Genomic DNA, 26,369 nt, shown 5'->3' with positions numbered 1-26,369 from the left:
CCCGCGAATAGATCAAAAATAATTTCATAATTCATAATTAAAAAAAAAAAAAAAAAAAACGTAATTCTACTTTTGACCGCTAGAGGGCGCTGCCAAACAACCATGAAAATTGACATTGACATCCAGTCCATTGTGAGCCAGCAGGCCAAACCACAGCTCTCTCATTAGCTTCAATAAATGTTGGGCCTCTGTGGTCTAGTTTTCTGCTATTATTGAATGAGCTATTTGCAATCAGTTTTTAAATCTTTTTTGTTCTTTGTTATAAATGAGTTCAAATGCCTTTTGCACTTTTATAAGCAAATGTTTTGTCCTTGTTGCTTATGAAGGACTTGTTATAATGAACTTATTTTACACAGAGGAACTACTGTATTTGCAATCAGTTTTTTTAAGCAAACTTTTTGTTCTTTGATATGAAGGACTTCCTTTTTGCACTTTTTTTAAGCAAACGGTTTGTCTTTTGCCGTATTAAAATGCATTAATATGCAGAAAATAGTTGTTGATAAATGTTGGTGCTGTAAACATACAGATATAAATTCATATAAAATTTGTTCTTATTGAAAATCATTTGTAGCGTTTTTCATATTCAATTATTTGAAGTGCGAGGTCATGTGGCCCTCCAATGGTCATGCTGAAAAAAATGTGGCCCTCTCCATCATGGAAGTTGCCCATCCCTGTGCTAGACTGAGGAACCCTGAGTGTTCCAGTAACACAGGGTGCGATCAGCTAGGCTAGCAGTTCAAACCCACATAGCTTGTTTTAACACGGCAAACACGCAAACTACAATCCAATATACTCACCTCTGAACGGCAGAAAAGCTAGCGCTCTGCTTAGCGGCTAATGCTAATGCTGCTGCACCCAGCCTTAGTGCTGAAGAAACATCACTGAAAACTCACCTATATAATGTTGCTTTACTGCTCCTTACAACATGACTGGTAAAATTCATCTGTAAGGCGAACCGGATCGTAAGGCACACTGGTGATTTTTGGGAAAATAAAAGGATTTTAAATAAAAAATAAAAATGCACTAGGCGAGTGAGAAATTAGAATATTCATTTCCATGACCTTAACCCTGACTTTAGAAAGTTCCAGGAGGTACTTCAAAATCTAAAAGCAAAAATATTCACTTGTTTAATGCCTCCTACAAAAGCTCAACTAATTTAAAAAAAATATTCTGTGAGTTTGGATCGAAATCCAACCATTTTACACCAAGGCCACACAGTGCACTGAATTACTCTTTCCCTGTGGTAATTTCTATGGTCTTAACCCTGACTTTAGTGAGGTTGAGAAGATTTTTTAAAATCTAAAATACGAAAAAAAACTTCACTTGTATGATGCCTTGTTAAAAACTCAGAAAGGTAAAGAAATGCTTTGGTGATGTTGTCTCACGATCAGGGCTAATCCAGGGATATTTTATTGGATATTGTGTCATCTATTTAATCTACAGTCTGTTTTCAAGTCTCTGTTTTAGCCACAGTGTTCACAGCAGCATTTTTTGTCTTCAAGGTGCTACTACTGTATTTTTTGCACTATAAGGCGCATTTAAAATCCTTAATTTCCCCAGAAATCGTCAGTTCGCCTTATAATCCAGTGCGTCTTATGTATAAATTCTACCAGTCAGGTTGTAAGGAGCAATAAAGCCACTCAGCTGTAGTATTGTGTTTTAAAAGAGTTTCTGTGAAGTTTCTCCAGCACTGAGACCGGAGCAGTATTTGCATTAAGCGCTTAACATTCCCCGTTCAGAGGTGAGTATATTGGACTGTAGTCTGCGCATTTACCATGTTAAAATAAGATATGTGGGAAGAACCACTAACCAATATCACTCTGGCTTACCGGAACACTCAGGGTTCCTCAGTGTAGCTCTGTCGAGCGGCATTTCCTAGCGCTAGCACTAGCAGTTAGACGCTAATACTAATGCAGCTGCACCCTGCCTTATAGGAAATCTGGAAATCTAAGCTTACTCTAAATAAATGGAAGAGCTTTACTCACCCAAACAATTTTCAAGAGCAAAATCTGTGTAGATTAACATTCAGCGCTTGTTTGACTTCAAAATACATATTTTTTAAATTACAATTTTGTTTATTTAATTTAGCTTTATCAAGACCTGCTGAATTAGAAGGAAAACATGCCAAAACCCCTGTTCCTTACTAGTGTCACCTTATAATCCGGTGCACTTTATAGAGCGGAAAATGCAGTAACTTAACTAGACATTACTGCCCAGCCGGAGTTCTCAGAAGGTATAATAAAGATTTGCAAATTAGTAAAATTTTACAGTACAGCTCTCTGGTTTGCTTGCAAAACAACTGCACAATGTTTTTCCACCACTAACCAGCGGCTTCAGTACAGCGTAGAGGTGACACTAAAGCTAATACACATTCATTGGATATCCATGGAATTCAAATACCAACTGCCTATGCCATTCTTCCAGGTTGGTTTCAGGCCTGGAAAAAAACCCTCTGCACAGACATTTTCATCAAATCTAGTGTAAAAAATTATCTTTTTAAAGTTCGTGCAACTATTTCTGGGTCTTCTTTCGTTCCTCTGCTGTTCTGTATTCTGCGTGGTCAGTATACTGTATATCTGAGATGTCTCCAAGCTAGTGATAGTCAGGGGATGACTACTATTCAACAGCAGTGACTCAGTGGCTCAGGATGCTGGAAGATTGCCCTTCTTCCACACAGCCGCAATAGCCACTCCCACACAGTACAGTGTAACATCAGCTACCTCATAAATCCCCCTGTCAACGGAAAAGGTCAGCAGTGCAGGAACGACAGAGATGTGCGAGAGTGATATAATGAGACACGTATAATAAGACGTGTTCTTGTAGAATTGGAGGCTGCTAATAGACGACTATATGAACGTGTCAAGAAGTGCTGAGTGATATATTACACTAGTACTAAACATCACCTAACAATGTTAATAGATTTTAGCAGTACTGATAGAAAGTTTAAAAGACTTTAGACATTTTTTCATGGGGCAGAATGAGTGTACAAATAACATCTTTAATAGATAAAAGATTTTGAATTTGTTGCACATTTTTTTGTGTGTCTTTTAACGTGCCATGTTCAAGCCCTCGTGATCACGACTGACTACAGTGGGTAGCTTCTCTGTGCCCACATAAAAATTGTTTATTTGACAGTCATTAAGTCATTGGCTTGACCAACAGACACCACAGTAAAGACGTTAAAGAAGCTCTGTGCACATCTGAGAAAAATGACTGTAGATTTACAGTCAAGAAGGTCTCTTGGATTAACTTCGAAACAACAGACAAGTTACTGGAGGAGAAATACCTCAGAAGTGTTTAGCATAACCTTAATCCATCAGCTAGAAACATCTGAAACTTGAACACATTTGGGTGTTCCAACAGGCCAAGCCCCAAAATGTTTATAAACAGTGCAAAACAGAAGAATCATATCGACTGTGCCCAGTCAGGTTGTAAGGAGGAGTAAAGCCACTCCGCTTAAGTACAGCGTTTAAGTACAGAAGATTCTACAGCACCGAGGCTGCAGCAGTATTAGCATTAGCTGCTAACCGCAGCGCTAGCACTTTAGCCATTCAGAGGTAAGTATATCAGACTGTTGTTCGTGTTTACTATGTTTAAACAAGCCACGTGGGACAAACTGCTAGCTGATAGCACCCTGGCTTACCGGAACACTCAGGCTTCCTTAGTGTAGCAGTGTCAGGCGGCATTTAAGGCTCATATGTGGATGATTTAATCTAGCCCCTGCAGTAGAAGCTAGACTGAGAGGATGTACTAGAAGCAGATTAGGTAAGAGCCAGGCATCTGTCTGACTGCTGCCCGCCCCCTTGCTGCCTCTCTCCAGGGGAGTGATCAATGACCGCCCCCTTTTGCCCGCAGCCAGCAGGTAGCCATGGCTTCTGGGTACAGATCTGACCAGGTGCGTCATCACCTCTGCCCATCCACGGTCCTTGCCAGTGGCCCTCTCTATATGAGATATCAGTGCCTTTCTTAAGGGCTTAGTTAATATACAGGATGTTGGAGCCAATATTTATTTTTGGTGAATTATTTGTTTATGTTTACAGTCAATTAAATGTAAGCTGTATACGTAAATTTGTTAGTTGGGATTTGAGTTAATATGTTGTAGATTATTTTGATTTTGTATTATGCTTGTACTGATTCCACCATTTCCTCACTTCGCTTTAATGCCTACCTGCAGTTATTGCCACCATCTCTAGAGGGCATACTGGTCACTGACTCTATTGTGTGGCAGCATGTAATGGCTGACACAAACTAATGGAAGGCAGAGAGAGGCAGCAGAAGAGAGGTTAGCAGGGTGGGAGCAGTACAGCTTTTCAACCACCCCTTTTGGTTAGTTTTAGTTAAGGATGTAAGACAATGTACATGGAATAACTGTACCCTTTGTTGCCTGAAAGACCAATAAACATGTTAAACCTTATTGGAAGACTCAAGACCTTGACTTCAAGAAAGGTGTGTTGGAAATGTCTTTCTGCCCTGCACCTGACAGCATTGTAAAAATGCTGCAACACAGGATGATTCAATGGAATTAAATTCTGCTATTTTTTTTACAATTAACATGTAGATAAATACAATCTACACATCAAGTCAAATGTGAATACAGACTAAACAAAAATTCAAGCTTTTATTCAGTAGGATTTTTTGTGTCTACAATACTAAAAGATAATGACAATTAGAATAAATTAGAATTGATTCCAAGATTATAAAATCAATGCTGTTGATTTACTGCCTTCACATTGATCCACTGGAATATAACAATACACTAATAATACTTTTGCACCCTTAATCCTCCCTATATGCTATAATAACTATAATCCTCCCAATGACACACTAGGATGTTTTCCAAGCAACACGAGAGATGTACCCTAGGGCTGGTAATTGGAATGGACAATGTGGATCATTTTCGCTGTGTTTAATTAGACCATTAAGAGATTAGCTGAAGAAGGAGAGAGAGTAAGTGTTGATAATATATGCTGTTAAACTAGACAGCAGCTACAATCGCTAAGAATGTTTACATGCACCTGTGCTACACACTTCAGAAAGTGACGGTGACAAGGTAATGGTGTGTAGAATCAGCGCTGATGGCTTGAGCACATTTAAGCATTACTGAAAGCAGATACACTTTTATTTGAACAGATTTATCTCTTTTGATTCTATCAGGGAAGCCACTCTTTTCTGCTTCTTCTTCTTCTTCCTTCACTATTATATAAAAAGAGAATGATGCACTTGTACGGGTGAGGGGAACTCAAAAGAGCAAGAGCTAGAGTTGCATCGGCAGCAAGCGTGAAGGACAATGTAGTGGCGTAATACTGCCCGAGTATCACCCTACACAAGTATGTGTGTTTCTATATATACACACTGTATCTATGTATGTAAATACACTGATATGCCAAATGTCATGGGATATGTAACTAGGATAGTTTCCTGTGACTTTTGCCATATCCCATGGATGCTAAAAAAAATGGGTAACACATTAAAATAAGACTACCTTTACAAAAGGTTTCTAAATGGTTTACAATTAGTTTACTAATGGTTACTACTTAGGTTGTAAATGCCTTAAAAATCATTAATAATCATTTATAACACATATGTAGAAAGGGCAACAAAGACCTGTTGTTTGCCAAATAGTAAACCCACAGCCATCTATTGTTAAACTTTAGAGCTTGTCAGATACTCAACTTACTTTGTCTTCTCCATCTAACTCCACTTGTTTCTCCATCTCCATATTCTCCATCAGTCAATATCAGTTGAACCATTTAACTGCCAAGTTTAATCATTCAACCACTAACTCTTTTAGACATTTATAAAAAACAGGTCATTGTTGCCCTTTCTACATATGTGTTATAACTGATTATTAATTATTTGTAAGGCATTTACAACCTAATTACTAACCATTAATAAACAAATTGTAAACCATTTATAAACCCTTTATAAAGGTAGTCTTATTTTAAAGTGGTACCAACAAATGCTGCATTGAGCTACAGAATAAGTGTTTTGGGCATCCTGCATTGCTCCATTCTGTTCGCATGAACAATTCAAGCCAGACACCACTGGTCACGATCATTACCACCTACTATGATGTCCACTATGGGTGGTAATGCCTTCCCCAGTATAGACATTACAAACATTACACTCGTGACACTGTTGATCGAGGACTGTTAAAACAACATGAAACCTTCGAAAATGAAATGGTCCAAACTCCAATAATTCAGATTGCCTTGCTATGAGCACTCCAGCCAGTGTTCAACTACACTCACAAGATATCACCTCACACCATATACAGGTGTGGCCAATCCCAATATTTATGTATAGTGCAGACTAGGGGTGGGCGATATAGCCCAAAAATAATATCACAATACTTCATGGTATTTTAATATATGGCCCACCCCTAAGATATTAAATATTAAAAAATATACTTTAATAATAATTTTTTATCAGATTTGTAACAGAAGTCAAAGATCCAGAATGTCATGATACTAATAATGCACTCCAAATATCTCCAGATATCCAGGATTAAAGTCAAATGAATGATAGTAGACAGATATAATATGTCTCTAGTAGATATATAATGAGACATTAGAACAGTGTGAATTATTCTTTTGCTAAAAAACAGCAAAAAGCTAGTACCCTAATGTGATTGTTAGGGGTAGATGATATGGCACCATATTTCAGGGTATAATATCGTTCACGATAGTCAAAAATGTTGGTAACATTATTGCGTACCATATGATATAGTAGTACTCATGTAATCTGGTCTGGTGAGCTCATGATAAGGCAGAAAGGACCCGGATCAATTGCTTATTTCTGAGCTAATGAACGGTCGATGAGTGTTGTAGTCTACCCTATGCTTTTTTTAATTTTCCCTTTTCTACACTGCTGCATGCAAGCACTGATGCAGACAATCCTACATACTACAGTCAACATGAATATTTATAGCATATGGCATTAGCATCAACAAAAAGGGATCACTGGGGGAATACACGCCTGCCTATTTGGGCGACAGCTTAGCTAGATTTTAATTTGCATTAAACTGCGAAAGAAGCAAACAGCCTTTAATTATGCCGATACGATTCAAACTCAGTCAATGGGCCGGGCCGCGAAGAGCTGATTAGATTTAGTTTAGCGCTGGACCGCTAGGCTTCAGAGAAACCCTACATAACTGTTACACAACCTCGCAGCAGCCGGCCCGGCCTTCTTCTCAGAAGTGGATTTCAGCGTCGTGCTGAGTCAAAGGGAGCAAAAAGGGCGGTCTGACGCTCATTCTCCACCAGCCACTGGATCTCATGAGGAATGAAAGGGAGAAATTAAATTCCAGTTAAATGTTACAGCAAGCGCACAGAAACCGATCCGCCCCCCATTCAATTCAGTGAGAGGCTTAGCCTCCAAATGAAATTACTGCAAATCACCCAAACAGTATACTGTCACATCAGCCTTGAACTACGGCGAATGCCTACGAAGCATGAAGCGTAAACAGCGAGCAGCGCTTGCTCTCCGTCACATTACCAATGCAAATGCAGCCCATCTATGGCATTATTCATTATTAACATAAGGAATTGACAGGCCAACTGATTGACAGAGAGTTTGAGCTTCCTCAACAGAACACCCTTGGGAACGCACACAGCACACGCACACACACGCAAACAAACACACGCACACAAAGACCCTTTCTGAAACAGACTCACAGGACAGCCCCTGGTACTAGAGCTATATTTAGGGTGAAGCTGGTCAAGGTCACTGGCAGCGTCCTCTGTGAGAGAGAGGCAGATATCCGGCTGGGCTGCCGGCACTCCCTGGGGCTCGGAGAGCAGCGTGGATGGGATTGAGAATGGAGATAGCGAACCTGGCTCTGCTGGAGATCACTCTGGCTAAGAAAGAGGTTACGGTAATGCAACACTGATAAGCTGCCAGAAGGTTGGGGAGATGTTATATTGCATATCTTTGCAGGGGGGGGGACATTTCAAATAGCTTAACTGAGACGTGGCGTTTGTGGAATTCAAAACTGCAAGAGACAAAATGGCTAGTGTATATGTACACAGATCAAACATTACATGCGTTATGACCACCTACTTTTTTTCTACACCCACTTTCCATTTCATCCATCTGTCTTTTCAGCTCCACTGAGTATACAGGAACAGACTGTTGTGCTGTATCTGCTTCTCTGCATATATTACTATCCTCCTTTCACTTGTTTCATTGGTCAGGACCCTACAGGAGAAACCACCACGGAGCAGCTATTATTTGGGTGGTGGGTTCTTCTCAGTACTGCAGTGATACTGATACTAAATAGTGGTGGTGTGTTGTGCTGGCATGAGTTGATCAGAAACAGCAGTGCTGCTGGAGTTTTTAACCATTGTGTCCACTCTACTAGACGCTCCTACCTAGCTGATTCACCTTCTAGATGTAAAATCAGTGATATAAGCTCTGAATCACTGAGGTGATTAAAAACTATGCTTGATCAGTGTATTTTAGAATGTAACCTAACCCTGAGTGTTGCCTGTTAATAAACAATTCTGTCTAAAACTATGACAAAAATATGATTAGATTATCCAAAAGGCTCCACACCACCATATATTTACTAAGATTAAGCATAATTTATGTTCGTGATCCCCATTAAATCCTCAGTAAATAATAAGTAATCCATGTCTGGCAGCTTGTTCCATTTTTTCCTTTTTTCCTTCTCTGTCATGTACACACACATACAGCTCTGGAAAAAAATAAGAGAGCACCTAAAAATTATGAGTTTCTTCGATTTTACCAAATTGAAAACCTCTGGAATATATAATTAAGAGGAAGATGGATGATCACAAGCCATCGAACTAAGCTGAACTGCTGAATTCTTGCACCAGGTGTGGCATAAATCCAAATGATCCAAAAGCAGTGTGTAAGACTGGTGGAGGAGAACATGCCAAGATGCATGAAACTGTGATTAATAAAACAGGGTTATTCCACCAAATATTGACTTCTGAACTCTTAAAACTTTATGAATAAGAACTTTTTTTTGTATTATTTAAGGTCTGAAAGCTCTGCATCTTTTTTGCTATTTCAGTCTTTTCTATTTTTTGCAAATAAATGCTGTAAATGGCAATATTTGGGAATGGAATTTGGGAGAAATTTTGTTCAAAGTTTATAGAATAACACAGCAATTTTCATTTTACTTAAAGATATACCTATAAATAGCTAAATCAGAGACTTGATTCAGAAACTGAAGTTGTCTCTTAATTTTTTTTTAGTGCTATAGTCCAAGCACTTTCAGATACGTACAAAAGGTTTGATATATATATTTTACAGCAAAGCAAGTTTGGCTTCTAAATTATGTGTGCTCATTTATTAGAAATATTTTAATAATTACAGCCAAGCTGAGCCTGGTGCTGCAAAGCAAGAGGTCAGCTAAAACCAGACATGCCCCAGAGATGGAGGGGGAAATAAAAAGAAATCTGTCTGTCCAAAACCTCTTATGGGATAATCCAGCCTGGTTGGCCATGGCTAACATGGACACACTGTAATTCCCTGCTTGGACTGTTGGCGAAGGATTTTAGCAAATGCCGGAACAGAAATGCATGTGAAGGGGACGGAGAGAGAGAGAGAGAGAGAGATAGAGAGAAAGGGAGAGAGAGTGGGGGTGTGGTCGCTCCAGTTTAATGAAAATCTACTGTTAGGCCAAAAATAAAATGGATAACAAATGACAAGGTAGATCAGTGTCGTCAGAGGTACAGCCAAACCAGAAACCATTTACTGATTGTAGACCCGGGGGGAGGAGGGGCATGGGTTTCTGGCAATGAACTTCTGAAGCTTAGGACAAAAGAAAAGTATAAGAGAGAGAGAGAAAGAGAGAGAGAGAGAGAGAGAGAGAGAGAGAGAGAGAGAGAGAGAGAGAGAGAGAGAGAGAGAGAGAGAAAGAGAGAGAAAGAGAAAGAGCTGAGTCGAATTAGTGGCTGAGGCGCTAAAGTGTCTTTGTGGAGGAGTTTAATAGGATCTGCAAATTTATGAAACAGACTTTTGGAAATTGAGATGGGAGAGGGAGTGTGACCAAGAGACAGAGAGGGAGATGGGGAATGAGAGACAGACAGACAGTGAGAGAGAGAGAGAGAGAGAGAGAGAGAGAGAGAGAGAGAGAGACAACAGCTCATCTCTGCTTACACCCCCCTCCCTCCCTTGTGAGAGAGAGTGGTGTCAGAGATGTGAACGAACAGCAATCAGAAGGATTTATCTCAGTAAAGTCCATCTGCAGCAAAGTGCCTTCCACTCTGTACAAACTCTGCTCTGCTACTCTGCCCGCCTTCAAACTAGGAGTGTGCCATTTTATATCAACACAATAATTACAATTGTTTATGATAAAAGCAGTATTCTTTTTGAAAGTATTATATTGTGTGTTTGTTTTGCCATTTACTGTGAAGTTTTGCAGTTTATATGCATACCTTAAAACCCATTAGAACATGTTTAAATATATTGTGGAAATAATTTGTATAATACTTAACCTGTTAAGGTGTCATGTGAGGCATTTAGCAAAGCTTATATAGAAATCACAAAGCAGAAATATGACAAAATACTGTAAATATGATCAAATCCACTCTTCAGTAGGACTGGGTCTTGTTTTTTAATTTTCGGTTCTGATACGGTAAGTTAAATTCAGTACTGATACCCAAACAACACTTTTTTAATACCCTTTTCAAAATTGCAACAAAAAAATACAAAAAGTGATAATTATTCTTACACAACGGATTTCTTCAACAGCCGACATAAGTCATCTTGTTCTCATACTGTCATTATGAGGGACTACCATACTTTTGGATCTTATTGTAACAAACATTGAGCATGATTGTGGCACTTTATTAACATATTACTGGATGCATTTCAGTTTTTAGGAGTTCTTCTTCAGCATTATCAGCATTAGATTAGCAAAATTAAATTATATTAGTGATGTCAATGACTTTAATTTAAAAACATTTTTTTTTATACTAAAGTTTCCCAGTATTATTGTGAGGGGACAGTAATAATAGACCTTTTGGTTCTCGGTAGTACCGAAAGATTTTGGTCGGTGCCTTTTGGCATTAAATTGGATACCTAACCCTTATCTTCATAGCTCTGTGAGAAAAGTGTGGGCGTGGCTGTAATATTCTAATGAATGTGTGTGATTGACAGCTGTCTATTACAATGGCAACACACACAGCCTTGAGATGTTAAAGCATAACTTGAATGAATGGTGAATATTTGGATAGCTTGCTAATTAGATCACTGAGGTGGTTGCTAAATGACATCTCACCAGATAGAAGGTTCCAGTTGCTCAGACTCAAAAAGAGGGCGGGGCTATGTTAGCCTTGTGATTGGTCACATTTCTGCTGATGTCAGCAATAATAGCCTTTTTTTCCAATTAGATGAAAGACCAGAGGAGACAAATGAAGCCAATTAAAAATAATAAAAGATTCAGATTTAGGAGCCCAGGAGGTTTAAACATACTGCACCTTTTTTATACATGACATTTGTTTTATGTAACGTCACTTATTTTGTTACATTATTGCCTTGAAATGTCACTATTTTGTTAACAAAATCGACAAATGGTTACAATATTAATTTTTGTTTCTGCTAATTTGTTTATTTTGCTACAGTCAGATCTGTCACGATAATTAGGTTATCGACTTATTGCACAATATATGGAAGTCCACTTAATATTTTTTGCTGATCTCGCTATTACATGTTATGTTTTCCCTAACATCCATAAATAATTTTGTTTTATTTATTTAGGATATTTATATATTTATATTTTAATTCAAATAGCTAAATATTTCTAATAACTAAATATAACTTCCTCATTATGCTGTTATGTTATTATTAGGCTATTATGTTATCGTTACATTAGTGACATAAAATGTTTTTTAAATTACAATAATTTTATTTTATTATCTTATCAATTATTTTACTGACAATCTACCATCCTGGCAAAAATATTTTTTTGTGACAGGCTTAATTGCATATAGTATAGTAGTAGTGTATTCCTGAGTTTTGTTATATTGCCAAGAATATCATTAGCATAAAATATTGTAATATTACTTTAAGGCCGTATCACTCACGACTACTTCCAACACACTTCCACACTACACACCCAGGGCCTCCAGTTAGCTCCAGCTCCACCTCCTACTCCAACTTGACTCTGCCCTGCCTACCCGCCACCATGTCAAATGTTACCAGCATGCATGTAAAGAGGCCATACGTTTCCTGTCAAAACCGTCTTCCATCAGCACCAGAACTGCCTGTCCTGCCTCTTTAGTCCGAGACATCAGTCTCTGTAGAGCATCTGGACATGTCTTCCAGCGCAGTGAACTCAGGTGTTAATTAGCTGCTGTTATCTGCCTCTTAAACGCAGCGTAAGGTAAACAGCACTGCTTCAGGAAGTGTCCCATGGCCTTGGCTAGCTCCACAAGTCAGCACTTCAGGAAATCATTAGCAGCCTGCTGCTGCTGCTGCTGCTGCTGCTGGAGAGAATGCCTGCCATAACCAACAGCAGAGTCTTATATTTTTTCGTCTTGGTTCTGCACACACTCATTATCCCATTTGCTACGAGACAAAGGCAAACCCAGATAGAGACAGAGCGTCTACATTACAGAAATGGCACCATTCATTGTAGCTTAATCTGATTTTGTCAGACGTGAACACAGCCTCTTACTACCTCAGTCTTTTGTGCACAAATTGTGTTTAAGTGTTGAAGCATAAATCTCCTTTCAGTCAGTGTAAGAGTAGACTGCCCATACTTCATCCAAACTTTAGTGTATGAATGAATAAAGCAATTAAAACAAGACTATACGCTATTAGGTGATTTCTTAAGAAAGGGATTAAACCCCTAGACTTAAACTACACAGGTTTTTAGTTAAAAGAAGAAAATAGTCTATGATTAGGCTTAATCCCTGTCCAGGAAACTGACCATATGGAGCAGATTCCATGTCAGGAACCTGAAAAAAGTCTATGACTAGTAGGGGTGTGCAATATCTTATTGTACGCAATAATATCGCCAACATTTTTGAATATCACAAACAATATTATACCCTGAAATATCCTGCCCTATCAACCACCCCTAATTATCACATCAGGGTATTAGTTTTTTGCTGTTTTTAGTAAAAGAAAAACATCACACTGTTCTCTCATTTTTCCTTTATACATCTACTAGAGACAGATTATATCTGTCCAGTATCATTCATTTTACTTTAATCCTGGATATATGGAGATATTTGGAGTGCATTATTAGTATCATGACATTCTGGATCATTGACTTCTGTTACAATCTGATAAAATTTTTATATTTTTTAATATCTCAGTTAGGAGTGTGCCATATCATATCGCATGCAACAATAAAACTTAATTTTTATTTTGTTGCAGTAGTGTTTTCTCAAAATATAATTTTTTTATTTTCAGTGTTTTGTAATATCGCCAATCGATATTTTACCATAAAATATTGTGATATTATTTTAGGGCCATATCTCCCAGCCCTAATAACTAGGCTTAATCCCTGTCCTGGAAACCAACCCCTATGGATTTCAGGTCAGGGATTAAACCTAGTCCTGGACTACACAGCACTTTGAATTGAGATTTTTAATTGAAAGGAAAACATAGTCTTTAACTATGATTAAACCCTGTCTAGGGATTCAAATAAATGCATCCAGTTGCTTTAGGTGGCACCATTTGCTGACATAGATGTGCAAATGAACATACTTGAAGTGTCTAGTCTCTGAAGAGAAGTATTGCCAGTAGAATTAACTAGACTTTACTAGACTCTCTGGAGCACATAAACATTAAGGGCAGCAAAAGACCAAGCTATTGTTTTATGTTAATAAGTAGACTTGTCTGAATGTACTTTGTTTAACATAGCTTTTTAAAAAATATAATGTTGTGAACATATTCTACTTCCCTACAAAGTCTAAAGTACTGGTGCATAGGATTGGCTTGAACACATGTAGGCATGGGTTCTAGAGTTAAATATTGATGTGACTTTTCTTTCTTCTGAATTCTATTTAATACCCTTAATTTTAGAGGAAACAATAAATAGGCAGGAGTCCCACTACATTTGTTCATATAGTGTATGTACTATAGATAATGTGTATGTAATGCAGTGCTTGGCTTGCCACAACTCATCTGTTTTAAAGCCTGATTTTGAGCTACACCCACCCCCAATTCCCATGAGAGAAATTCTAAGTTTCTGAAGTACTAATGAAGAAATAGAATGCAATATGAAAATGAAGCAAGAAGAGAGCAGGAGAAGAGAGCAGAGCAATGACCCTGTTTCTCTTTACTGCAACTGCTGCAGTGCTGTTGCTGCTGCAGTCTTCAGTTTGCCACTCCACTCACCTGGAAACATATGGCAAAAACAGTGGTGTCCACTCCTGGTCCTGTTGGGGAGCACTGTCTTCTGGCTTTTTGTTGGGCCTCTGAACTTTATGCTGTGTGATTGGTTACAGTTCCCTCGGTCGGGCTCCAGCGCGTAAATGGCTTCCGAGGCATAAAAGCACAGGTTGATTGACAGGTAGCAGCTAAAGCCTGCTGAAATCATGGCCCTTGAGAACCAAGACTGGACACCACCGACCTTTACCAGAAATGAGACGTTCTGCCAGACACTAACGGCCCTGTTCTACCTCCTTAAGGTGCCGTCTGAGCTGCGCAAAGGAAAACTTAAATAAATGCAGATCATGGTTTATAGAATGGGATGGACTAGAGCCTGGTTTTTGGGCTTATAGGGCTTTCTTTTTAGTTTTTTTTTGTTTTGTTTTGTAACTGATGCCCTCTCCGTGATGACTGATGACCATCCCTTTAGCATGTAGTGTACTGTAATGGCCCTCAGTGTGGGGTGCTACAGCAGGCTCCAGTCAGACCCACCATTCATACCGCTGTAGATGCTCCGGTGATGTGGGGACATCTCGTCGCCTCCCGCCCTCCTCTGGGCCACGTCCCGGCCTGGACTTCCGAACTTGCCGTGCTCCGGACTCGCACTGTACCCATGCCTCAGCATCTCAGGGCTTCCTGATATCACACGACCCTTCTGCAAGTGCTCAGGGGTTCCTGTCAGTAACTGCTTGGGTTCGAGGCTCCCACAGGCACTCCCGATGCTCCCTCTGTGCTTCTGGAAGAGGTCAGGGCTTCCAGGAGGCTGGGAGGACACCAGCAAGTGCTTGGAGAACTGGTCCTGACTGCCTCTAGTCAGGCCTTTGATGAGCTTTTCAGGGCTGAGACCTCGCAGGCCTTTGTGGTCAGGGCTGGAGAGGGAGCCGCAGCGAGGCCGACACACTTGAGGGAAAGTGTGGGCGGCGTATTCCGGACTGGTGCTCCGTCTACGGCCAGAGAGCTCCGGGCCCGGTCCTTCCTCCCCTGATCCTGACCGAGGTTTATGGAGGAGTTCGGGGCTTCCCCCCGCTGAACAGGCCAGCAACTGCTGCTTGTGCGTGAGATGATCGGGGCTATCTGTGCTGCCTGCGCTGGAGGTGCTGCTCCCATCCCCGACATCCCTCAGCAGCCCTGGCCCAGGCACGCTGGCATGGGACAAGCTGCTCTGGCTATCGATCGAGTTCCTGCAGCCTGCTGGTGCTCCGGTGCCCACAGACACTCCAGTACCTCCAGAGCCTTTCTCCTCATCCAGCATGAGGCACAGCTCCCTCAGCTCTAGGTTCTCCTTCAGTACCTCCTCCTGCCTCTGCTCCAGCTCCTTCAGCTTCTGCAGGTACAGCGTCACTTCCTTGCGCATGATCCCAGCGCTGTAGCGGCCAAGGCGCTGCCACTCCCTTGAGACCTTCTTCCCCTTCTGTCGGTCGTCATCCAAGAAGCAGCAGAGGTCCCGCAGCTCCTGGTTGTCTTCCTGCAGCTTCTGATTCACCTCCTGCAATGGCAAGAAAAGGAGTGCCTTAACAGCAATGTCAAAGGAAGGACAATTCACATGCAATTTGAAAAATATTAGGAAGTTCTTAACAACACTGCAATACTAAAGAGAGGTGATACATCCACAGAATACAGAACAGAGATATATAAATGTTTTGCTGTTCTCCATAAACAGTTTTCTGTTTCCAAGTAACATCACCCAGTCAAAAGAACTGGCAAAACAATTCCAGTACTAGCCTTGGGCTAAATTTATGCTTAAAAAGAGAAGCCTGAAGATATTGTTAATTTTAATGAATGTTATTGTATAAATATTTTCCATTGTTTCCGTACTAACTGTTCTTTATTCCTGAATGATTAATTTTCCAATTACATAATTACATGTCATTTGTTATAAACTGTATGTGCATACAAATACTCTATATGTCCAAATGTCTGTGGACACCCCTTCTGCTATATAGATGTGCAAATTTACCCACATACAGTACTTTTTGTCTAGTCCCAGTAGACTATAGAGTATTGCCAATAAAATAGGACTCTCAGAAAGAAACAAACCTTTAATAAACCTAGAATGGCAACATGCACAATGGTCCCCAACCCCAAACCCATCGCTTTGTTCCCTTGAATGATGGTCCTCCATCCAATACTTTTACTTTTTGATAAGTTGGGGAGTTCATGAAGACAAGGACTCATGTCATCCACACACATATAGTACTTACACATACATATAGTTTACCTGTGTAGTTGTGTGCAAGGTAACACATTGGCTATTAATAAGGCTATTAATTTACTTGTGCTGCATAAGTCTAGCATAGGTATCTCATTTACTCGTTTGTAATGCCAGGGGTTGTTAATCTCCATGTCTTCTCAGTAGTACTCCTTGTTCATTTCCAAGGCCACAGCCTAGGGCCTGGAATAAAGGACACAGTGAGGCTGTAATGTAATATCCTTAGAGTAGCTAGGGGCATAAATACCTTGCTCTAGGGCACATTGGCAGAAAAGGGAGGCTTGACCTCCAGTGTAATGTCAAGATACAAAGAGCCCTCGAGAGTGCATAGTGTTCTGAACCCAGTGAGTCATTTACCGTACTGCTGCCCTTCCAAACATCTATCTACAAGGGGGAACTGCCTTACACACCTCCGGAATACCAAATAAGCTGGTGGGATGCAGTGTTTGAGTCATCCTTATCTGGCTCTGTGTCATCATTCAGCCTTTTCCAAACTTCCAAATTCCTAAATTATTTATATTTGGACACTCATTCTTCTGATTTACTTAATAATAATTTCTTTAAAACATTAGAAAAGTTACATAAAGACATGCAGACCAATCTGTAACATATAACTGATGTTTTTTGTGGGCAGATTAGAATAGTTAAAAGTGTACTGTCATGCAGAACCCAAACCACTGCCAATAAATACAGTACTAGCAGTGCCTGCCTATAGGTGTGGTGGACTTGGTACTGCTGCTTTATCATGCCACAGCATCACATCACACCATCCACCTGAGCTCAGCGTTACTCAGGTCTTTACCTTGAGTCCCCGGATCTCGTTCAGGTGCTGCTGGAGTCTGCGGTTCACCTCCCTGATGAGGTTGCTGTGGTCCACGATGACGCTCATCTTGTCCGCCTCGGCTTTGCGCAGCCTCCGCACCAGCTCCTCCTTGCTCCACTTGAGGAGCTCCTCGTCCGTAAGTTTAGACACGTCTTCCGCACCACTTTCAGCCTTCTTGGACATGGCTGACTGCTGCTGCTGCTGCTGAGCCTGGCTCGGCTTCTCCATCCTCCTCGGTTAGAGCGGCTGGCCGGGGCGCAGAGAGCTCCAGCAGTGATGCGGCTGAAAGGCTGACAGGCGCCCTGACCCGCACTTTCTCCCGAATCCGCCTCTCTTTCAACAAAACCGGCCGCCGGGATTAGGAGACGCTCGCGCTGAAGCTCTCTAGACTATCCATACTGAAGCTGCAGCGCTGCAAGCCCACAGTGCCGGGTATCCACTCCTCCTGCTCCTCCTGAGTCTTCCAGTCTTCCAGCACAGCCCCGTGTCTCTACGGAAGAGCCCCTTGCCCCTCCCGTCTGCCACCGGCGATCGTGCCTCCTCCTCCCGCCATGGGGATGCTCGTAGACCGGCCTTTCTGACCGCTGAACACCGCTAAAGCACCATCGCTCCAGGGGCACGGTGCGGGACTGCAGCGCAGGCGCCCTGACGCTCTCTCTCTCTCTCTCTCTCTCTCCCTCACACACACACACACACTTTTTCATACGCATATGTCTTACACGCCCCCTTTATACTAATAGGGATAGATTTTTTTAACTATCTAGCGCCATCTGGCGTTTGAATTGTGCACTGTGTTAGGATGAAAGTCAAGGAAATTATAACAGGTGTTAAATATCTGTTTTAAAAAGTATATCTAAAAATGTGTACAAGTACAGAGTAAACAAAACTGTGTAATGAAATAAATAATAAAATGTTTCCTCATCAACATAGCAGCTTGTCGCTGGTGATGTACCTTATATTAAGGTACAACAGTGTACCATTCAGTGAAAATGTATTTTTTTTTGTACCCATGTTTTTTTGTACCAGTAAAGATTAACTGAATATGTCAATATTATATGATGACCCAAAATTGTCTGGCTTTTAAATGAAAAATATATAATTAAAATATATATTGTTTATTAGTACAATACAGAATACATATTAGTAGTAATACAGAATAGTAGTAATGCAGAATAGTAGTAATACAGAATACTAAATGTACTGAATGTTAAATGGTACAAATCTGTACTTCCTGCTGTTAGGAAGGACTTTGTACTTCAGTACCCTGTAAAGACCAGTGTCTTAGTGTGTAAGACATATATTTAAACCATGCCCATTTGTAGAATAACATCTGCAGTAATAAAATTATACTGCACAAAAAGCACAAATCCATTTTGTTATTGTTCATGTATTTGTTGTTAAAAAAAATATACATGTACAAATGTAAATAAATAAATAAATAAATATAATAATGCTGTAATGTTCATTTTGTTAGTCTCTTTGTTGTTATTACTGCTACTGTTGTTAATTCAAGTACCTCATAATATTCTCCCTTTCCTTCACTTGCAATGAAAGCCACACAATACAGCTGCAACTATGGAAACTCTACTAATAAAGCTATCTTGAATTAACAGCTTTTTAATTGAATTGTCAGGAAATTGCTGATCCTTCTCCGTAAGCATTAAAAATTCAGGTTTGGCAGTAAAATACATTTCTTGCTGACAGAGGTAAATTTGAATATAGCAACTGTGTTGACTTTACCAAGAATAGGCCTACACTTTTTCAGTGTGAAACATAAAGTAAGCTATTTGAATAGATTTGACTTTTATAATGAATTAAACATGTCAGTCAGCTGCTGCTGGTTTGAATAGGAGCTGCTTAGGATGTGATGATCATGATTCCCACTCACTGATCTGGCCTATTGCTGAAATACACACACACACCTGTACTGTGCTTTCATTAGGTGCTTAAAAGAGAAAATAAAAACAGTAATACCATAAACGCTACAGAACAATACAAGCATGCGAAATCAGGAACAAGGAAATAGGTTAAAGAAATGATAGCACCTCAGAGTGCTATAAGACCCAGAGGTGTGCTAACGTAAACAAGAGACAGATGATCACGAGTGGGCGGGGCCTTAGCTGGAGAGGACCAATAAGTAACGAAGAAGTGATGTCGGGTCTCCTGTGGGCAAGTCTCCTTAATGGTTTGGCTATTTCTGACCTGTTATGGAAAATGTATGTATGCATGCATGTATGTATGTATGTATGTATGTATGTATGTATGTATGTATGTATGTATGTATGTATGTATGTATGTATGTATTGACTATATATATATATATATATATTTTATTATTATTATTTTTATTTTACCAAATTGAAAACCTCTGGAATATAATCAAGAGAAAGATGGATAATCACAAGCCATCAAACCAAGCTGAACTGCTTGAATTTTTGCACCAGGAGTGGCATAAAGTTATTCAAAAGCAGTGTGTACGACTGGTGGAGGAGAACATGCCAAGATATCTGAAAACTGTAACCAGGGTTATTTCACCAAATATTGATTTCTGAACTTTTAAAACGTCATGAATATGAACTTGTTTTCTTTGCAATATTTAAGGTCTGAAAGCTCTGCATCTTTTTTGTTATTTAAGCCATTTCTCATTTTGTGCAATTAAATGCTCTAAATTACAATATTTTTATTTTGAATTTGGGATAAATATTATCCGTAGTTTATAGGATAAAACTATGTTAATTTTACTCAAATATATACCTATAAATAGCAAAATCAGAGAAACTGATTCAGAAACTGAAGTGGTCTCAGTTTTTTTCAGAGCTTATTTAAATTATTAAATATACACATATAATACATACATATTTTATAAACCTATTTATTAGATTATTTATTTACTTACTTACATTTTTCTACCATTTGATATGTGCTACTTAGAAGCTCTGTGCATTAGTCTTAGGTAGCTGTGCCATTGTTTCAGTGTAACAAAAGTGTCAATTGCGATTTAAATAAAAATACTAATATCTGTACCATATCTTATATCATGCTTTCACACACTAATGTATGGTTTGGACCACCTTTAGCTTTGATTGCAGCACGCGTTTGCTGTGGCAGTGTTTCAATACGCTTCTGCAATATCACTGACCTTCTCCAGCACATCCCAAAGATTCTCAGTGGGGTTAAGGTCTGGACTCTGCGGTGGCCAATCCATGTGTGAAAATTATGATCTCATGCTCCCTAAATCACTCTTTCACAGGATGAATCCTGGCATTTATTATCTTGAAATATGGCGGTGTAATCAAGGAAGAAATAAATCTATTAATAGAATAACCTGGTCTATATTCAGTATATTCAGGTAGTCAGCTGACCTCATTCTTTCAGCACATACTGTTGCTGAACCTAGACCTGACCAACTGCAGCAACCATACATCATTTGCTTAGTTAAATCCAGGTGGCGACTTTTTTGGTAAGGCAGTGTATAAGTTACACACTGTGGTAGCATGTTGTAATAGAAGATAACACAAAGCCATAGAACAAAATCCAGGTCAGGACGAGCTGGTCATTCAGAAGAAACAGGTTTGCTCCTTAACTAGTTCTTGACCTGCATATGGTATGTTTTCTTTGGATGAGCAGTAGGGAGGTGTTCTGAGATCAGGTTTAATTATGGGATTAACCTGTAAAACCAGTCGTGCTAGCAACCAAACTCCTGCTTTTCACATGTGAACAGGCTTTTTTCTTCCTCCTGGCAACCAGAACCCAGAGCAGTCAGAGGGGAGCTGCAGGTGAGTGTACAATTTCTGCTATAGACGGTTTATTCTGTACGGATGAACACAGACAATAAGTTCAGAATGTAGCTGAATGTTGTTACAATGTATATTATTTGTGGTAGCGCAGCTACCGTGTCACTTTTTAGAAAACTAGCCTACTTTCTTAACTGACAACAGGGTTTTAATGTGTTCATGCAAAACGTTTAGTCAAATAAGACAGTGAACTGATAACTAAATGAATAAGGTTGGCAAATTAACTTCTCAGAGCAGGTAAAAAATCATAGAGTAAATGTGAAATCAACATTAAACTATCAACATTGACTTTAGTGAATCAATGTGCCAACCTAATGTAAACTAATCATTTAAGCTTTCTAAATTAATATTAAAACATTATTAATTTTGAACAAAAACATAATCAGAAAACCAACACTACTTCAGTCATCATTCAACCTTTAAAAAATCATACTACTGTAGTAAAATATTGTAACTTAATCCTTATTTATGTACTATACAAAAACAAAATAGGGAAATAACAGAGCAAAGAGATTTTTTATCAAGTGGCAATTTTATTTATTTATTTATTGGTTGGTACAAAATTCAGAAACAAAGTAAATACACAGCAAATATATTTGGAGGAATAAATTACTCTCTCTCTCTGGACCTAAATTCTAAAATTAGATTTAAACAGGCACATTTTGTGGCAAGTTGGTGCAGCTATGCTAGCTACTAGCTAGCAGTAAATGCATTTTCAAAAAGTTTGGTAATATGAAGTCCAAGGCTAAAAAATTGTACAACTCCATTTGAAACAAGTCTGATAATATCTAATTACATACTAACAAGACTTATACCATAGTGTTTACTAGCTAGCAAGTTAGCTTTTTGTGCTAATGCTGAAGAGAAAGTTAGCTAGTGCTAACAAGGTAAAATTAGCTAAAATGTTCAGTCACAGCCAAGCTCTTTATCACAGGAATGAAAAAAAGGAAATTTAGTTAATCCTTTAAGATAATTCATATTCAGTCAATATATTTTCGGTAGTTATTTAGACACTGAACATTTTAGCTAAACTGTTAAGTCATAGCCAAGCTCCTTATCACAGAAATGAAAAAAGAAAATGAAGTGAATCCTTCAAAATAATTAATATCCAGTCAATATATTTCTGGTAATTAATCAGACACTAAACATTTTTAGCTATTTCAGTTATGAAATGTATATTTTTCTTCCCTTAGAGGCAGCAGACTGTAACCATTAATCTGTCGAAACTGAGCTTACCTTGTGACATGATATCCTGCTTAACTACAAATTAGTGTATATTCAGTTCCACTGCTGCCAGCATTAAGAACGAGCAACTTTCATTATATTTTACAGTTGATTAAATATAGTACAAATATCAACATTTCCACAATCAGTGTATCAATATTACCTTACTATCTGCAATCTTCCATAACATGCTTGTGTTTTCTGTTATTGTCAGATACAAACCTATAGGGATACTTTGCTGGCTGAACAGCGACAGTAGAGCGATGAAGTCCACGCTGTCTGTTGCTCTGTGCTTTCTGATTGTGGTTTCTCACCCTCTTGGAGAGTGCTGGGAAGCCCCTTCGTTTTGCCATGAGCTTCAATGCCCAGAGTACACTGTGGTGAACACATATGATGTATGTATACCCGTGATTTCTTTCTTTTTTGTTAAAATTCTACATACTCTAGTAAATAACATGTGACTGTGTAAATATTGTAACTAACAGTCTTTAAATTCTCATCTTGGTACCTGATGTTGGAACAGAATTTTGAGGAGCGCCACTATCAGCCAAGCCAGTGGATTACACAAGACATTCCAAGCATCCACAAAGATGACGTAACAGCTGGATTTTGGAAACTCTATAACTTCTTGCAGGGGGAGAATAATGAGAGTAAGTTCAGCTACAGCACTGAGTGTGTTTACATGCTCCTAATAATCTAATTTCTGCAGAATATTTAGTTTATATATACAGTATATACACTGCCTGGCCAAAAAAAAAAAACGTTGCCGCCTGGATTTAACTTGGTCTAGGTTCAGTAACAGTATGTTCTGAAAGAATGAGGTCAGCTGACTACCTGAATATACTGAATATAGACCAGGTTATTCCATCAATGGATTTTTTCTTCCCTGATGACACGGACATATTCTAAGATGACAATATCAGGATTCATGGGGCTGGAATTGTGAAAGAGTGCTTCAGGGAGCATGAGATCATCATTTTCACACATGGAATTGCCACCACAGAGTCCAGACCTTAACCTTATTGAGAATCTTTGGGATGCGCTGGAGAAGGCTTTGTGCAGCGGTCAGACTCTAACATCATCAATGCTGCTGCAAGATCTTGGTGAACAATTATTGCAACACTGGCTTAAAATAAATCTTGTGACGTTGCACAAGCTTATCGAAATAATGCCACAGTGAATGTGTGCAGCAATCAAAGCTAAAGGCGGTTCAACGACATATTAGAGTGTGTGACCTTTTTTTTGGCCAGGCAGTGTAATATAAAGTTGTCAGTAATCTGATCACTGTTATTAGATGAACTAAATAAGATAATAATGATCAGATAATTTAAACACACTCACCGCTTCTTATCTCTGGTCCTAGAAGACCAATGCCCTGCACTTTTTATTTTAGTGTTAGTTTTCCTGCTCCCAACACACCTTATACAACAAATTAGCTCATTAACCATTTACCCATTATTGAGTTAAAGCGGGTGTGGTACAGCCGGAAAAAAACCCTAAAAATGCAGGACAGTGAGTCTCCAGGACCAGGATTGAAATACACTAAGCTACATGATGGTTTAAATCCTGTAAAACTTAATATTTTCAAACCATGTCATTCACTTTTTAGAAAAGGTGATTCCTACAACCAGACCTGGCCTTGTGTCAATGAATGAAGATCCAGGGAGTGGCAAACCTAAAGTTTCGGTTTCTTTCTTCATCGCCCCTAACACTGTCCTCCCTAAACCGAATGTTGAGACAATCAAGGTAGAAAACAGACCTAGCGCAACGATCTACGTCAGGTAAGATGACCCACACAATGTAAAATTAATATCTTCAGAAGAATCTAAATATTCAATTCAGTTATATTTTTTTATAGAGAGTTTTTTTTAACTAATATTGTCACAAAGCCGCTTTACAGAGAAAAAACATGTCCACACCTCTTATGAGCAAGTGCCACAACTGACAATGGTGTATTATAGTACTTGACAAGGTACTCAAGCGAATTCAAGTTAATTTTAAAATGGGTTTATGGGATAATGGAGATAAGGCCATTAGGGAATTCCATCCTAATCATCTAACCGCATGTTTTTTTTTTTTTCATTATTTTGATGAAATATCCAGGTTAACCACTTTAGGGTCTTCTGAATTGACCAAACTATGTTTTGCTATAAACAATCTTCCAGTTTCAGGTGGCAACAGTACTTGTAAGATAACCAACACTTATTAGTTTTTTTATGTCACTAAGAACATGTGAAAACATGAGAAAACAAGAAGCTACAAAGTAGGGTTCCACGATATGGAGAAAAACTAACACTGTATTATTTTTGTTACTCTGTGATCTGTATGGAAGTATTAGAAAATACAATTAACACAAGATTTCTCCAGATGTCAATGATCCTGATATCATGTCATAATAATAATAATATCCCTGTGTATCAAAGATTAGATATGTAAAATATTTATTGGAATTTTTGTTGCGAAAAGTATATCCCTATTTATTTAAAATTGAAAATTGTAAAAATGAAATATAATTTTAAATACCAGATCATGCTGCTTTGCCATCAGCAGCGGGAGCCCGAGAGAATATAATTTGCCTTGCTCTCTCTGGGTTGGTAGATGGTGCACTCTCAATGCATCACTTCTAGTGTGATGTTGTTCAGCAGATATATCTGTTAGCTGATGTTTTAAAACTGATTTCACCATCAGAGAGAGTTCACCTGTCTAGTGATAGGGGCATTACTAGTGATGGGGGATTTCATGTAAACTGGGATTGGGTAATTGGCATACAAATTAGAGTTGAAAATGGACTATATATATATATATATATATATATATATATATATATATATATATATATATATATATATATATATATATAAATATATATAAATACATTTATTATTTTACTTTTAGGGACAAACATTGCAGAGTAGTATATCAGTGTACTAGGGTATATTTAGCATCACACAATTAATTAACCACACATATATGTTTAAATGCATAAATCTGTCCAAGTAAATAAATGAATAGATTAAGCAATTTACTATTTTGTCTAACAAACATTTCTATGTAATTTTTTTTAGGGTATTTGGAGGCTTCGCCAGTGAGGACGATGCCAGGAAGAACAGAGCGATGTTGACAAAAGACCTGAAGGCTGAAGGGAAGCAGTTTAATGACAAGAGATATGAAGGGGCTGGATATGACCCTCCATGGAACCTTTTCAACAGACACAATGAACTGTGGATCTATGCTGCATGATAGCAAAGGTGCATCTAAACAGCTGTGAATCCTAGATATTATAGTACTGTTCTAGCTAAATAACCTTTTTACCTCTTTATTTTCATATGCACAATTATTTATTCTCCATGTGCAATAGAGTTTAGCTTTGACTTTTTCATAAACTATACCTCTAATTTCTGGAAGAATTACTGAACAAATGTTACTGCTTCTAGAAAGTTTCCTTTAAAGTAAAATTCAGAAAGGGCTATTGTACTCAAAAATTTGCAGCATGTAATGTGTAGTACTAATTGATTAAACCTGTGTTTAACTGTAATAAAAGTACTGTATCTGGCCGAGTCTGTTGTCAATTAAACATTAATATTACAGATATTTCTTTTTCTGATTAAATATTTCTGTGAATTAAAGCTTATTCTTTGTACCATTGAAAAGGGTTCAACTTGGCAGCCAAAATATATGCGTATTAAGGATTTACTAATAATAAGTAGGAGACAATAAGTTTCAGTTTATAATGAGCACATATCATGTTGTATATTATGGTTGAACACTTAAAAAATTGTAACTAAGTAATACGTTAGGGGTTTAGGCTTTCTGCATGTCTGCTGTGCTTGGACTAATGAACCAAAAAAGATAATTAATTACATATCTACAATATATCTACCAAGATATCTGTCCAATATCTTTCATTTTACTTTAATCCTGGACATATGAAGATATTTAGAGTGTGTTATTAGTATCATGA

General features: G+C 38.6%; 2 protein-coding genes across 4 annotated transcripts in view; one reads left to right on the top strand and one right to left on the bottom strand.

The window, feature by feature from the left end:
- ccdc85a (coiled-coil domain containing 85A) overlaps positions 1 to 18,056 on the bottom strand; it is a 45,324-nt gene extending 27,268 nt beyond the window's left edge. The window contains exons 1-2 of one of the 3 annotated variants that reach the window (XR_455001.4): positions 17,370 to 18,056; positions 14,326 to 15,844 (exon numbers count right to left, since the gene is read on the bottom strand). Coding sequence is in view for 2 of the 3 variants with exons in the window: in XM_007252229.4 (XP_007252291.2) it covers positions 14,851 to 15,844; positions 17,370 to 17,618 (1,243 nt within the window). In the remaining variant the exon portion in view is untranslated. The remainder of the gene's footprint in view (positions 1 to 14,325; positions 15,845 to 17,369) is intronic. The other 2 variants (XM_007252229.4, XM_049481647.1) reach the window with 2 other exon arrangements.
- A 3,016-nt stretch (positions 18,057 to 21,072) lies between these two features.
- Positions 21,073 to 25,965, top strand: soul2 (heme-binding protein soul2). Its single transcript, XM_007252228.4, has 5 exons — positions 21,073 to 21,166; positions 22,623 to 22,803; positions 22,932 to 23,058; positions 24,018 to 24,189; positions 25,474 to 25,965. The coding sequence occupies exons 2-5, from the start codon at positions 22,672 to 22,674 to the stop codon at positions 25,646 to 25,648; spliced, it is 606 nt and encodes a 201-aa protein (XP_007252290.2). The 5' UTR covers positions 21,073 to 21,166; positions 22,623 to 22,671; the 3' UTR covers positions 25,649 to 25,965.
- The last annotated feature ends 404 nt before the right edge of the window (positions 25,966 to 26,369 follow it).

Source organism: Astyanax mexicanus, chromosome 7, assembly GCF_023375975.1.
Source record: "Astyanax mexicanus isolate ESR-SI-001 chromosome 7, AstMex3_surface, whole genome shotgun sequence".
In the NCBI taxonomy this organism is placed as follows: Eukaryota; Metazoa; Chordata; class Actinopteri; order Characiformes; family Acestrorhamphidae; genus Astyanax; species Astyanax mexicanus.
The sequence above is the reverse complement of the archived record's forward strand: the minus strand, read 5'-3'. Positions and strand labels throughout refer to the sequence as shown.